Here is a 15,181-nt window from a genome sequence, read left to right on the forward strand (position 1 = left end):
CAATGGCAACCACTTGTCCCATGTATGTTTCCTCAATGACACATAGGCTCTCAGCATATCCTCTAAAGTCTGGTTGACTCTCTCCGTCTAACCATCTGTCTCAGGATGATCCCCACTACCCAACTCAGTCCTTAGTGTCTCAAATACCGCTGTCCAAAAATGATCGGTAAATCTGACATCTCTGTCTGACACTATGGATCTAGGCAATCCATGCAGACGAAAGATATGTCTAATGAACAAATCCGCCACTTGCGGGGCACTAACAGACTCTCTAGTCGGAATGAAGTGAGCCATCTTGGTTAGACGATCAACCACCACAAGGATAGAATCATACCCTCCTTGTGTTGTAGGCAGCCCTACAATAAAGTCCATGGAAATGCTCTCCCACTTACTTAGTGGTATCTCCAAGGGCTGTAAAAGTTCGGGTGGCTTCACCCGCTCGGCCTTACTTGCCTGACACGAGAAACACCGTGTCACATATTCATGAATATGCTTTTTCATCTTTGGCCAAAAGAAATCTTGCTTCACGAGATCATATGTCTTCTCGACCCCTGGATGTCCCGCACACGGGCTATCATGGCACTGTCGAATGACTCTCTGCCTGAGATCATTCTGACTAGGTACTACAACCTTGCCATTTCTTTCTAGCATACCATCCCTTATGGTATATCTTGCATATGTTTGGCCTTTTTTGGATGCTAGGTCATTCTTTTCATTTTCCCCGGGTTTTAACACATGAGCCTTAGGCCATAAGCTCTGGACAAACTCGTCCACCTTTTAAGTTTCTCTGATCTCGGTCATTAGAGCACTCTCTAATACCGTGAAACTCAGGTTGTGCATAATGCGAGACAATGCATTAGCAACCTTATTGTCTTTTCCTCTTCGGTACCGAATCATCAAATTAAACTCTTGCATGAGCTCTGCCCACCTAGCTTGGCGGCCCCTCAAGTCAGGCTGTTTACAAAAATGGTTCAGAGTATCATGATCCACATCCACATAAAACTCTGAACCATACAAATAATGTCTCCATGTTTTCAAAGCATGGATAACAATAAACAACTCCAATTCATGAGTTGGCCAATTCCTTTGAAAGGGAGAAAGCTTCTTGCTTTCAAAGGCTACTGGCCTTCCCTCTTGAAGGAGAACTGCTCCTACCGCAATGCCACTTGCATCGGTTTCTAGGAACAACGGTTTCTGGGGATCAACTATTTTTAACACCGGTCCTGTGACCACAGCTTGTTTTATGGTGTTAAAACTTTCTTGTTGATTCTGTCCCCAAATAAAAGGTACTTTATCTGAGGTCAGATCAGTCAATGGCGATACTATTCTGGAATATCCTTTGATATGCCTTCTATAAAACTGGACAAATCCCAAGAATGATCGCAACGCGGTCAGACTCTGAGGGATTGGCTAAGTTAATATCGCAGCCACTTTCTTCGGATCCATTTCTACCCCCTGTGGAGTAATTATGAACCCTAAATATTCAAGCCTAACCATACACAGTATAGTTTTCTTTTTATTTACATAAAGACTGGCTTTCCTCAAAGTACTGAACACTACTCTTAAGTGTTCACGATGCTCAGTAATACTTTTACTGAATATCAGGATATTGTCAATAAAATGTACTACAAACTTTCCGATATACAGGTAGTAAATCGTTCATAAGCATGACGAATGTCGCTTTGGAGAATACCATCAGCTTGCTCCGTTCATCGACATCCCCCACAACCCGACTCAGGCAGCACGGAGGTCTTCGTCACGGTAGCCGCATCTCTTCTTCCATGCCTGCTGTCCCTTCGTAGCTTTCGTCAAAGCTTACGAACCCCTTCCCTTAGTCTCTTTCCTTGCCTTGAGCTCTGATACCAATTGACACATTCCTATTCTATCTCTCTCTTGGATCACAGGCGATGGCATATCGTTAATTCCACCTAGCCATTCTCTCATGGATTGCAGGTTTTCAACAGATACGTATTTTGTTTTTCCTCATGCATATCCACAAGACCCACAACTCCCTAGATGGTTCCCCTTGCCACATGTCATCATTTTATCCTTTTTCACTTGGTGCACCATTTACCCCTCTCTTGGGGCACATTTAAACCTTTTGCCCCTTGGCATTATTGCACATTTAGGTGCACCTAGGCCTTAGCACTCAGAACCACCTAGTCAATGCCATTTCACCCTCACCTAGGACCTTGGCACTTACTTCTCTTGACCATTTTATTTACGCACATTACAGAAGTCGGTCATCTAAGAGAAAATGCCCACTGATCTTTCCGCGGTCATGCTATCTCGGCTAGAGCATAACATCTCCCATGAGGATTTACATGTACTACATGTAGCCATTTCTCCTCATTTTGCATCTTTGTAAAAGAGAATAAGTGGAGTAATCACTACCATATTTTCCATGGCTCATAATTTTGGTCATAAGCATCCATTGCCACCTAACGGTGTGGGAGAAAAAGTCAAACTATGTATGCAAATCATTTTTTATTTTACAATCAAAGAACAATCAAAAGGGTTAGAGATAGAAAATATGGAGATATGGAACTGCAACACTAGAGTTGGACTTGCAAATGGTGGGGGGTTGGAGTAGCTTGTTTATGTATGCAAGGGCCAGTTGTAATAACTATTTTTGTTCTCAGACCTATTTATAGTGGACTTCGATTATTTGCTCCAATACTACAATATAATTTAAGTCACTGCAAATTACATTTGTGTCTCAGGTGCTTGCATGACCTTGTTGTTGAAATGATACAACAAGACCAGAGTCCATGGTCATTCGCCACCGTTACGATCAATTCTTTCAAAATGAAAGTGATGCCCATAGGCCCACATACTACCACACACATGTGCTTGTAATAATATTGAAAGAATATAAGCTATAAGAGAAAATGTAAATGATCATAGATGCAAGTTAAAAGACAAATGTAAATAGAGAGATGCATGAAGAAAATATTCGAATTACATGCCAATCACATCCCAAGGAAGTCTTTAAGATCCATGGAGTTGTCTCATATGTGACTTATTCATTAGTACCCTCTTTTGGCCATAGGTGACGTTTTGTATAAGATCTCTTCTCGACGCTTTTGTATCTGTTTCACGATCTTATGTCTCCACAAAGATTCCCCCATGTTCTTGAGCATATTCATGGGATCTATAAGATAAGCAATCTCTTTAAAGATCTCCAATATGGCAAGGTATAGAAAATGTACACATAAGGTTTCATGCCTTTTGGCTTTGCTTGTGATTTTCTTCCCTCTTTTTTTCAAATTTAGCCCACTTCTCACACCAATATGTAGGTTCTCTCCTAGGTGGGCATTGCCCTGTTTCTCACTTGCCATCCAAATGTTGAGTGAAAGGGATGGTCGATTGGCAAGAACTTCCCATAATTTAGATAAACCACTTTCCTTAAGTCCTTACTAAATCTAGTATCCAGTTCTTCGTCGCATGTTGGACATGCATAGTGACCCTTTGTTGAGAGACCTACAAAAGTAGTTTTTTAAACAATTAAAAGGTATGCTTATCAATAGATCAATATATATTTGCAACAGCCATGCTAATGATACAACATATACCTGAGCATAACCTAAACTTGGATAATCATAATCATCCATGTCAATATGCCACGTAGTTTGAACTTTTGACTAGTGAAGGTAGAGATGTCAGCCATATCAACACCATTCCATAGAAGTCTCAACTCGTCTATTACTAGCTCCAAGTACAGAAAGTCCATACTTCACATTACAAGGCTCATTTTTAAATAGTGGCCATGTTCTTTCAATACGTTGGAATACCTCACAATCAGTTAGAATACGCCACATCCCATCCGTACTCCGATTCTTTCCATGCCACCCCATGTATAGTCCCAACCTTTGGCATCAAAATAAGTCGTAATTGTGGTATGATCAGAAAGTGCCTCAAGACCTTTCTTAGCACATTGGTGAAGAAGTGACCATTGCTATCACTTTTGTATTACAACTGTCCACATTTGGGACAGCTTGTGTTGTTCTTAAAATTTGCCATATAGTAAAATGTAATCATTGGGACAAGCATGATAGCTTTTATATTCCATTTCTAATGAAGCCACCATGGAACTTGCCTCCACCCTTGATGCAGATAGAGTATTGTTTTGTGGCAATATTTATGTATGTTAAAACCTACAAGGTAGAGAAAAACAAGGAAGTAAAGGACATAAAATTATATTCCCTTATTTCTTATGCTTCACGAAAGATATCTAGATTAAGTAGCATTTTAATTACTTGAAGAGTGTTGATACAGAGGCGTTGCTCCATCCTAATTCTGTATTTAGATTCAATATTAGAAGGCTTGCTAAAAGTCTTGATATAGTTACACTTTTGTAAATTAGAGTTGTAACTTCATTCTTCAACTTCAAAATGTCAAGCGCATCATTGTTTTTATTGGCACCGTCACCATCGGTAAACCAATCATCAAGCATATCATTGAGTCCACCATCATACATATGATGTTCTTCATTGTCTCGACCTTAGCGATTGGTATAGTGCAGGCTAAGAGATCTCAACAACAGAAGCAAAACGGCAGAAGGTGAGAAGACAGAGCCACACAAGTTTTTGGTGGGTGCGGAACACCCTAATCTTCTATGTCATCCATTTATATGTGTGTTTGAGTATTGTACATAACTGGGGTTAAGGCACAATGGTCTTTAACCCCCACAATGTCCCACTTAAAGGCCAATGTGCCTTTAAGGGAGAAAAATCAATGGACATACTATCCAATGTCCATCAATACACGACAATACTCAAACTGCTGACTAGGTAGACTGTTCGTCAGCATATATGCAAGGTTATCATCTGTATGAACCTTGACAAGCTCTATGCACTTGTCCTCAAGTACCTCCCTGATAAAATGGTACCTAACCTCAATGCATTTGGTATTTGCATGATGACTAGATTCCATGCTAGTTGAATAGCACTCATCGAATCAACATGCAATGTCGGTACACTTGTATGAACTCACTTCTGTGTGCGAGACATCCACGACACTGTAGCACCTACAAAAGTGAACACATAACCAGAAGTGGATCTCCTGTTATCCACATGCCCTGCTTTGTGTATCCAAGTACACACATCTCTCCTTTGCCAAAGCAGATACACATCTCCTTGGTACCCTTCATGTATCTCATGATGCACTTAACTGCCTCCCAATGCCTCTTTCTTGGATTAGCCATATACCGGCTAACAACTCTCACTACAAATGCAATGTCCGATCTAGTAGCTATCATAGCCTATATAAGACTCCCAACCGTTGATGCATAAGGAACCTTGGCCATCATGGCCCTCTCCTCATTTGATTTGGGATGATCTGTCTGATGCAGTTTCACATATGGAGGCAATGGAGTACTACTTACTGCCTTCCCCCCCTCCATATTGAAAGCTCTAATACTTTTGTTACATATTCCTTCTGTGAAAGAAAAAGGAGATTCTTACTCCGGTCACGCATAATACGCACACCAAGAATATGACCTGCAGGTCCCAAATCCTTCATGTCAAAGGCCTCTTGCAACTTGGCCTTCAATTCATCCTAGCTAATAGCATATCATCCACATAAAGTGCCAGAAGTTTCAGGCTATTATCCTTAGCCATTTTAGTGTAGAGACAGTGATCAATTTCACTCCTTCTGAAACCTTGGGACTGAATGAAAGCATCAAACTTCAGATACCCTTCTCTAGGCACTTGCTTAAGGTCATAGAGACTCTTTTTTAGCTTGCAAACCAAATGTTCTTTCCCTTTTCTTCAAAGCCTTCCGGCTGTACCATGTAAATTTCCTCATGCAGATCCCCATGCAAGAAAGCCGTCTTGACATCCATTTGGCACAAGTCCAAGTACACATCTAAGTGTGATCATCTTCACAACCGAAGAGAAGATCTCATCAAAGTTCACACCCTTCTCTTGCTTGAACCCTTTAGCAACCAAACGGGCCTTTTACTTAGGCACATCATCACTTGTGACCTTCTTGTAGACCCATTTACATGGCAATGCTTTCTTTTCATGTGGCAAAGAAACCAAGTCCCAAGTCTTATTCTTCATGTGTGAATTCAGCCCCTTCTTACAGCTCTCAGGCTCTGTCCTCTCCAAAAAGATTAGAATGACAGAATCATTTAATCGCTTCAGTTCCATACAGCATCTGCCTAACAAATCAGCTCCAAGCACTCCCATGAGGCTCCTGCATAACACATGGCTCTTCCATCTAGTAGCAATCCACCATGACAGCTCCAAACTGCCAGGTAAGCTCGTAGAGGTGCTGCCCACATGGCAGCCTGTGTGCTGTAATAAAATCCAATTCAGGATGATTGTTTTCTCTGAGTATTTGTGAGTTAAACTTGTATGAAGTGCTTAATTGGTGAGGATTTCTCTATAGCCATCTCTCTCTACATTTTTAATCGAATTTAGGAACTCATAACTGATATAACGTGTACAAGACCTCATTTTTGGGACATCTTGTTTCCTGATATAGATGTAATGGTACCCCATAGGAAGATTGAACTTCGTAAATTAGATTGCACCATGCACACAATCTATGAGGTCATCCATCCAAGATCGAGGATATTTATTTATAACAATCACCTTATTGAGACTTGAATAGTCCACGCACATTTACATGATACAATCCTTTTTCACTACCAAAAGCTTTCCAAGGGGATTTACTGGGGTGCATATGTCCCAAACGAACATATTCAGATAATTACCAAGCCATCTCATCTACTTCCTTGAGACGCGGCATATACAATTGCTTGAAAGCTGTTTGAATCCATGCTCCTCTAAGATGATATTCCATAAGGTGATTCAGAAAGAAACACATTTGCAAATTCAGCCCAACCTTAAGAAAAGTACTTGTGACTATTCAGAATCCAATTAACATCAAGCATGCACGTTCATAGAAGCTTTAGAATATGAAATCTTAGCATGATATAAAGGTCTACGTGAGACACTAACATTGGGTAATATAGCCTAGATTGAATCCACAATCTTACTCTAGAATCCACTAGACAACATTTCAAGTCCATGGAATGAGCCATTTGTGAAGAATACTTGGTGATGAGTATTTTGGATTATTGTTTATATTAAATACTAAAATTATAAAAGATTACACTACATTGATGTACAAAAGAAAATACATTTTCGACTTGAAATGTTGTCTAGTGGATTCTAGACAACAGTTTAAGTCCATGGAATGAGCCATTTGTGAAGAATACTTGGTGATGAGTATTTTGGATTATTGTTTATATTAAATACTAAAATTATAAAAGATTACACTACATTGATGTACAAAAGAAAATACATTTTCGACTTAAACTGTTTTCTGCTAAACATGAAATAGTTCAAATTTTAGAATTTATAAAGCATAAGTGAACCACTGAATCAAGTTTACTTATTCCATTGAATTACAAAATAATGAAGACAGCATAATCATGCAAAATATAAAAGCCGCTTGTCTTTATTCTTAACACGTGGATTACAAAATTAACCATTGCTTCGAGTGCCCTGCCTTATGGCACTGGAAGCAATGGGATTGCTCCTTATCCTTAGAACCTTCATCTGAATCCTTTTGCAGCTACTTTTGAGAAATACTAGCGACAAAAGATGAAGTGGTATGGGGCCTCGTGACATGGTTGCTTGGTGCAGTTCTTCTTCTAACGGTCCTTGTAGCTGCCCTCCAAGCTTCCCTCCTAGTATACATATATCGCCTCAAGAGGCAATGGTGTTCACATCCTCTATGGATGTGATACTCTTCCGATGTACCTCATTCTCATACTCTTGCAAGAGACTATTGTAATAGAATAACACCACAACTGATCGAAAAAACGTGGGAAACTTACATTGCAAGAGGAGATACATTAGTATAAGCTTACCTTCTACAATAAGTCTCTTTAGCTTGAAAAATGATTCAAATTCAAACTCTTTTGAGATTTGTTCTGTGAATTTAACTTCGAATTCAGCCCATGTGAGACACCTTGGAAGTCCTCATTAGCTCTTGGAACCATTTTTGTCACACAATTAGGCTTTCACTGCAGTAACTTGATGAACCTCTGGATAATTCATCAATGAGAAGCGTGCACCCAAACATTTAAGCCACAACTATGCATACTCCGGCTTCTCATCCTTCTCCCTTGCAAAAGGTTCAGAAGAGAAGAGAGGATCCCCTTGCAGTACAGCAGGAATAGCCAACTGCTGAAGTTGTTGTAACTGCTGATGTGGCAAATAGACTACTGTCTGATAAGTGTACAACATTGGAGACAATACCTGGGCCACAATTGACTCACATAGTGGTGGCTGCCAAGGGGAGCTTCGTCATGCTGCACTCCCTCCATAGGAACCTGTGGGCATTTGAAGAAGAGGCCATGGTGAGAGAATAGAAGCTAGACCAGGCTATAATGAAAGGATAAATAGAGGAAGGAAAGGATTCTTGGCGGAAGAACATACCGCACCTTCGAAACACACCCAAAAACTGGACAGAATAGCCCCCGTGCAGCTTATCACTGTTCACAATTTACTTTTGCAATTTTCAGGCTCAAAGAGCACACAGACAATCTGCTGTAATTAGAGCTCAAACATGCTTCAAGCTACACAGTTATTGACGAACAGCTCTCAAGCCGTCCCAATCATGTGCATGTCATAGCAATTTGTCCAACCTAGAAATTGACATGTCTCTTCTTTCATGAAACCAATATATATCTCTCAATCCATCAAGTCGAAGCAAAAGGGTTCGTGCAATATATCCACCGGATTCACACTCAACATGTTTCAAAGCTCAACCTCTGAGAACTCCACCTCTGAGAAGTAAATCCTCAACCAGATAAGCTTCAAAGATTCATAGAGACCAATCCTCATACAAACTGTAACCAACTGAAAGATTCAAGCTGACAGAGTGGCTCTGAAACAGGCCCTGGGGCATGGGGTAGCTGAGCCCAAACCCAGAGTAAACAAAGTTCAAGCTCTGAAGCCATGACCTGCGTCATATTCACTCAAGACAATGTGCCAAGACTGATATATTTACACTTGAAAAATATCACCAATAGTCTGAACATGAGCACATCCCGTTCTTGAAGTGATGAAAGCGGTTATTGTCTCTGACCACAATGTCTCGGCGAGTGATCTTGGAGATGAACTTGGTGGCTGAGTGACAATCAGGGCATACACGAAGATTTTTAATGATAATTAGAGGTGAACTAGCAGGGGTACTAATGAGTCCAAAGGCAATGGCCAACTTCTCACTGTGGTAGCTCAGCACATGTTCCTTCTCTTCCTCTTCCAAATGTTGCAGAACCATCTTCGTCTCTGGTATATACCCTGCCTGCTTCATCTCGTCAGTCAACCTCTTTAACTCAGCATGGATTCCTTTCGTCTGTGGATGTGTCTTATCCCCTGCCCAAAACTTGTGTACCTTACTCTTGACCACTATGGAGCTGCAACCTGGCAGCTTCTTTAGCCCCTTTTTGACCATCATTTCTCTCACTTGTAATGCATCATCATGCCTGCCAGCTGCAGCAAGGATGTTAGATAGCAGCACATATGGCGTTGCATTTTCTGGATGTAGTTCAAAAACATGCTCTGCTGCACACATAGCTTGCTCCACATCTAGCAGCGTTCTGCAGGCACTTAGCAGTGTCATCCATGATGCTGCTGTGGGTCTCATTGGCATCTTGCTGATCATATTCTGTCCTTCATTGAGCTTGCCTGCTCTGCAAAATAGATCAATCATGCAGTTATAATGCTCCACTCCAGGTGTAATGCCGTAATCTCGACTCATAGAATCAAAGCAGTCACTGCCCTCATTTACGAGGCCAGCATGGCTGCATGCAAAAAGAACATTTACAAAAGTAACCTTATTTGGCAATATGCCTTCCAGCTGCATCCGTTGATAAAGCTTGAAAGCCTTCTTGCCCAGCCCATGCTGGGCATATGTTGCAATCATGGTAGTCCAGGATACAACATTTCGTTGAGGCATTTTGTCAAACGTTTTCCTTGCATTGTCCAGGCTGCCACATTTACCATACATGCTGACCACAGCATTTCCCACTTCAATATCTGATTCTAATTTGCTTCCATTAATGCAAGAATGAATTGACTGGCCTTCAGCAAGAGCTGCATGGCTGGCAAATGCGTCAAGGAGGCTGATAAAGGTGACCTTGTTCGGGTTCACATTATCTTTCTGCATCTGTTGAAAGAGCTGGAGGGCCTCCTCTCCGTGTCCATGCTGTGCATATGCTGCAGCCATGGCAGTCCAAGAGATCACATCCCGTTCAGGCATAATGTCAAAAATCCTCCGTGCCTCTTCTAGACTATGACACTTACTGTACATATTGACAAGAGCATTCCCTACCACGAGATCAGTTTCAATTCCCCTGACCCGAGCATGACTGTGCATCTCCTTGCCTTCAGCAAGAGCTGATTGACTAGCACATGCATCAAGTATGCTAGCAAAAGTAATGTTGTTTGGTATCACACCTTCAATCTGCATTTGTTCAAACAGACGAAGGGCCTCCTTGCCATGGCCATGTTGGGCATAAACTGCAGCCATGGCTGTCCATGAGATCACATTCCGCTTGGACATCTTGTCAAACATCTTCCGTGCATCCCCAACACTGCCACACTTCCCATACATGTTGACAAGGGCGTTCCCTTCAACAATATCTGCTTCCAATCCACTGCTTATAATGCAGGCATGCAATCGTTTACCTTCAGCTATGTTTGCCTTACTAGCACAGGCATCGACTGCGCTGACAAGGGTAACCTTGCCTGGCATCACACTTTCCAATTGCATTTGTCGGAATACTTGAAGGGCAGCCTGCCCCTGCTCATGCTGGACATGTGCTGCAATTATAGCATTCCAAGAAACCACATCTTTCTTAGGTGTTTCCTCAAACACCCTCAAAGCATCCTCTAGACTACCACATTTGCTATACATATTGACAAGGGCATTCCACACAATCACATCCCAGTGGAATCCCGAATACAATATGCATGCATGCATGCGTTTGCCTTCAGCTAGGCCTGCTTGTATGGCACAGGCAGAAAAGATAGTGACGTAGGTGATTTTGTCTGGAACCAGTCCTTCCAACTCCATTTGCTGGAAAAGCTGAATTGCCTCAGTTCCCTGCCCATGCTTCTCCATTGCGGCAAGCAGAGCATTCCAGGAGACAGTGTTCCGATCAGACATTTGACTGAACATCCTCCATGCACCGTCTATGCTACCACACTTACTGTACATACTGACAATAGCAGTCCCCACAACGACATCTGGCTCAAACCCACTCACCGCTATGTATGCATGCATCCTCTTGCCTTCCGGTATGGCTATCTGGCTGGCAAATACTTCGAGGATGTTGATGAAGGTAACATTGTCTGGGATGACATCTTCTTCGTGCATCTGTTGAAAGAGCTGGAGCGCCTTCGTACCCTGCCCATGGTGAGCAAATGATGCAATCATGGCATTCCAAGATATAACATTGCGTTCTGGCATTTTTTCAAACGTCATGTATGCATCTAGTATACTTCCACATCTGTCATACATATTAACCAGAGCATTCCCAACGCTAATAACTGACTTGAACGGACTGGCCTCAATGTAGGAATGCACTAGTTTACCTTCAGCTAAATCTGCCAAGTCAGAGCACACAGAAACAATGGTTACAAAAGTCACTTCGTTAGGCGTCACACCATCTGGCTGCATTTGCCTGAAAAGTTCGAGGGCCTCTTTGCCTTGCCCATGCTGGGCATAAGCTGCAATCATAATAGTCCATGAGAAAACATTCCGTCTGTGCATTCGCTCAAATGTGGCACGCGCATCTTGAAGACCTCCACACTTGCCATACATCTGTACGACAAGATTCAACAACAACGTATCCTTCTCGAGTCCACCTTTGATAACGTCAGCATGGACTTGCTGGCCCCGTGAGAGAAACTTGGAGCTCATACACTGCCGTAAAACAGAGGTACAATAAGCAGAGGTAACCTTACTTGGAGTTGGGTCATCATCGAACGATGATTTCTCATCCGTCTGGTTGCATGCTTTGCCTTGTCTGTGAAGAAAACTGCAGGGATGAAGTGATGCGTCTTCTTCCGGGGGGGGTGGCAAGAGAAGGCTATGGACGCATTCTGAAGACAGGAGAATGGGAGAGATTGAACGAGACAGGGATGTGCAGAAGGAGCTCTGAAGCAGGAGCCGAAGAGGTCTGCTTCCGAAGACCATGGCATGATCGTCTGCGAGATGAGCAAGAAGGCCATCTTCAACGAGGACGAAGAGAGCTCCAACAGCTCCACATTCTACTTTCTACTTGCTCCTCATGGCCATTCCCTCACCTCCATACCTCATGCCGGAACGGTCGCCGGCTCCCCGCATTCCCACATATTGTTCCCCCACCACGACCCATCTTGTCTCCCACACCAAGCACTTGCCGTGTGGGTGTGAGGATTTGAGCACGTCAGGTGCGTGGCGCATGGCTTGACGGCCACCACTAGCAAAACAGTTTGCGCACCAGGGCTTCACGGCCATTCCCTCACCTCAGTAACTGCATGCGCCAACTCTCCATTCCCACACTCTGTTCCCCCACCAGGACCAACACTCCCTCTTCCCACACTGAGAGCAAGCACAATGCGAGGATTTATGTGCATGGGGGGTGGCTTGACAGCCTCTCACATCAGGGGTGCCAAGCACAGGTGCCAGAGCAAGGAGCAGGGGGCAGGAAAGGAGCCAATTGAGCACCCCGGTGCCCAAACAAATGGGCCACGGGATCGGTGGATTCAAACGACCACCCTAGGTGCCCATATGGAAACTTGCACCCACCATGAGGAATGGCACGTGAACCGATGAGGTGTTTGGACCGGCCACCTCTGTGGGCACAACCGAGCTTTGTGGAAATAGTCCCTATGAACAGTTCCACATACTACTTTCTACTTGGGCCTTCCTAGTATCCATTCACTCACCTCAAGTATAGCATGCCAAAACAGATGCCAGTGCTCTCCATTCTTGCACACTGTTCCCCTAGTAACGTTGCTAGCCCTTTCACTTGCACACTCTCGCTCTCATAATATAGTGAATGCCATGCCAATGGACAAGGCAGTAGTTGAGGCACTCCACCGTACACCACAAAACATTCGTCACATTCAGGGGACAAGAGGATAGGTTGGCAATCATTCACCAAACTAAAGCCTTGAAAGCCACGAAGATGTGTATAGCCCCCCTTAGCCCTCAACAACTTAAGATGAAGGCTAATGAACTTCAGAAGGTACAAGAAGCACAAAAGAATGGCAAGTGGGCAATATATCATGAAGGGCTCTGATAAAAGATTTCAAATTGCCTAAGACACCAACATAGATGTGGAGACACCCTGTCCATAACTGATGTAATACATAAGTCTTCTAGGATACTAGGATGTATTCTCAGTCCTTCACTGATTGTAATTTCTTTAGTCTCATAGATCGTTCCATCTTTTCATAGACTATAATTTACTTTCTTTCTTTCTCCTCAACCGTTTCCAATCCTCATTCCGCCCCCACACACCTTCTGATGTGGCACCGAAGAAGCAACATCCATTGAGATGTGCACTGTGCAAACAAATGTCATTGCAAAATGGTAGCATGCAGATGTTGGCCTGCGGTAGAATCATGGCTTCCCACCTAGAATCCAAGTCCCATCAAACCATCTAGCTGTGAAACTAACCATGTAATGACATGCTACAATAGTTATCCTTGGATCGATCTACCATCATGTGCTCTAGTGCCCTCATATTCATGTAAATTGTGGTATGACTAAATTAAGATGGTTTAGTAGGCGTGCATTAGTTGCTCCTCCTCGTGCCACCATCTAGAGTAGAACCATATCGTTGCCACCTCCCATAATTGATGGCACCTCCCATATAGCAAACCATGCATGCCCTAAAGCTCTTGTTGGTTGTGGTATATGGATAATTTTGTCTCCACATGATGTTGCCTCTTAGGACTATCCAAAACCATAGGCATAAGGGGGTTATTAAAGAAATTCACTACACTAAGGAGAACAAGTTCCCTTATGTAAAGTGTTTACCAAAGGCAATGTAGATGCTTCATGAAGAAGAACGCATAAAGGTCACCTCCAATGGAAAATAGGACAAGCTGTTCAATGTAAACCAAATTCCAAGACTCTCTATCTCATCCATCTATAAATTGAGCAATTCTTGTTTCAACATGGCTTTGGAATGCTTCATCCGGATACCAAACAACATCTCAAGTATGCGCCAATTCTATGCTGTGGTTTTCCCTCCACCCATGTGATGAAAATATTATGTCCTTAGAGCTCTGCCAATCAAACCTATCGCTTTGTCATTGCGTTGAATCCATGCCACCACATCCCATTCACTTTTTGGTCTTTTATCTATTCCATCAACCAAACCCCATAAGCCCTTCTACATCAGCTACAATGTTGTTGCCAGCTGCTAGGATGGGAAGTTATGACCATTAAATTTGATGATACTGCTATTAGAATCTTTCCCTTCTTCATGATGTCCATTCGTAAACTTTGCCAATTCTTAAAACCCATAGGCAGCTAGTAATCTAAACAAACCTTCTCAAGACCTCTCGATTCTGCTCTCAAAACCTCACAGGTGCATGAACTACATGATCCTCACAAACCTTCAATTTCTCACTGGCCCTCACAACCTAGACCTCTGATACCAATTGTTGGCATTGAAGTAAGCTATGTTGTCATTCCCAAATGAACTCTCAAGGTTAAACACATGCAATATCATATATTGCTACTGGCTACTCATATCACACATATGAAATTGATTGCGCATAACAGAGAGAAATACTTTGACCCTAAATTGACAATTTATTATATTGGACTAGTAGCTAATACCTACAGGTCTTGCTGCTTACAATGACACATTAACCGACTCACCACGTAAGGACCCTACAACAAAACTCAGTTGAGGTGACTCTAATGCTTAAACAAGGTCTCCAGTCAACTTTCTGAGCCTGGCGACTTCGCAGTAGTCTTCTTTGCCGATGCTCATGTGTGTTGTAGTGACTAGCATGTCTGCACAGAACCAAGACCGAAAAGGAAAGCTCTGAATCGCCTTCCATGTGACTCAGTAGGAGCCAGCCGTTGTAGGGTTTCATTACCACATGTCTCTCATGCACTAACCAACCGCCCGCTCATGTCACAA

At 42.7% G+C, this 15,181-nt stretch overlaps 1 protein-coding gene across 5 annotated transcripts; it reads right to left on the reverse strand.

The window, feature by feature from the left end:
* Positions 1-7,492: 7,492 nt before the first annotated feature.
* LOC147887932 (pentatricopeptide repeat-containing protein At3g57430, chloroplastic-like) lies at positions 7,493-12,357 on the reverse strand. Of its 5 annotated transcripts, none has more exons than XR_015543103.1 (2): positions 8,465-12,357; positions 7,493-8,353 (listed from the first exon to the last, which is right to left on the reverse strand). XR_015543103.1 is itself a non-coding variant. In XM_087393435.1 (2 exons), exons 1-2 carry the CDS (start codon positions 12,226-12,228, stop codon positions 9,046-9,048), a joined length of 2,946 nt encoding a protein of 981 aa, XP_087249561.1. In that variant the 5' UTR covers positions 12,229-12,357; the 3' UTR covers positions 7,493-9,045. The 5 variants fall into 5 exon arrangements, 3 of the variants coding, with proteins under 3 accessions (XP_087249561.1, XP_087249562.1, XP_087249563.1); XR_015543104.1 differs by having other exon boundaries at positions 8,460-12,357; XM_087393435.1 differs by having other exon boundaries at positions 7,493-11,759; positions 11,997-12,357.
* Between the last annotated feature and the right edge of the window lie 2,824 nt (positions 12,358-15,181).

Source organism: Dipteris shenzhenensis, chromosome 22 (assembly GCF_047967505.1).
Source record: "Dipteris shenzhenensis isolate YYH24624 ecotype China chromosome 22, Dip_SZ_1.0, whole genome shotgun sequence".
In the NCBI taxonomy this organism is placed as follows: domain Eukaryota; kingdom Viridiplantae; phylum Streptophyta; class Polypodiopsida; order Gleicheniales; family Dipteridaceae; genus Dipteris; species Dipteris shenzhenensis.

What these genes read in the sequence shown, in the direction of transcription:
- LOC147887932 (XM_087393435.1), bottom strand. Translation starts at nt 12,228, where the DNA reads ATGGTCTTCGGAAGCAGACCTCTTCGGCTCCTGCTTCAGAGCTCCTTC. An exon ending in CGATGATGACCCAACTCCAA is followed by an intron (nt 11,760 to 11,996) that starts GTAAGGTTACCT and finishes TTATGATTGCAG; the next exon opens with CTTATGCCCAGCATGGGCAA.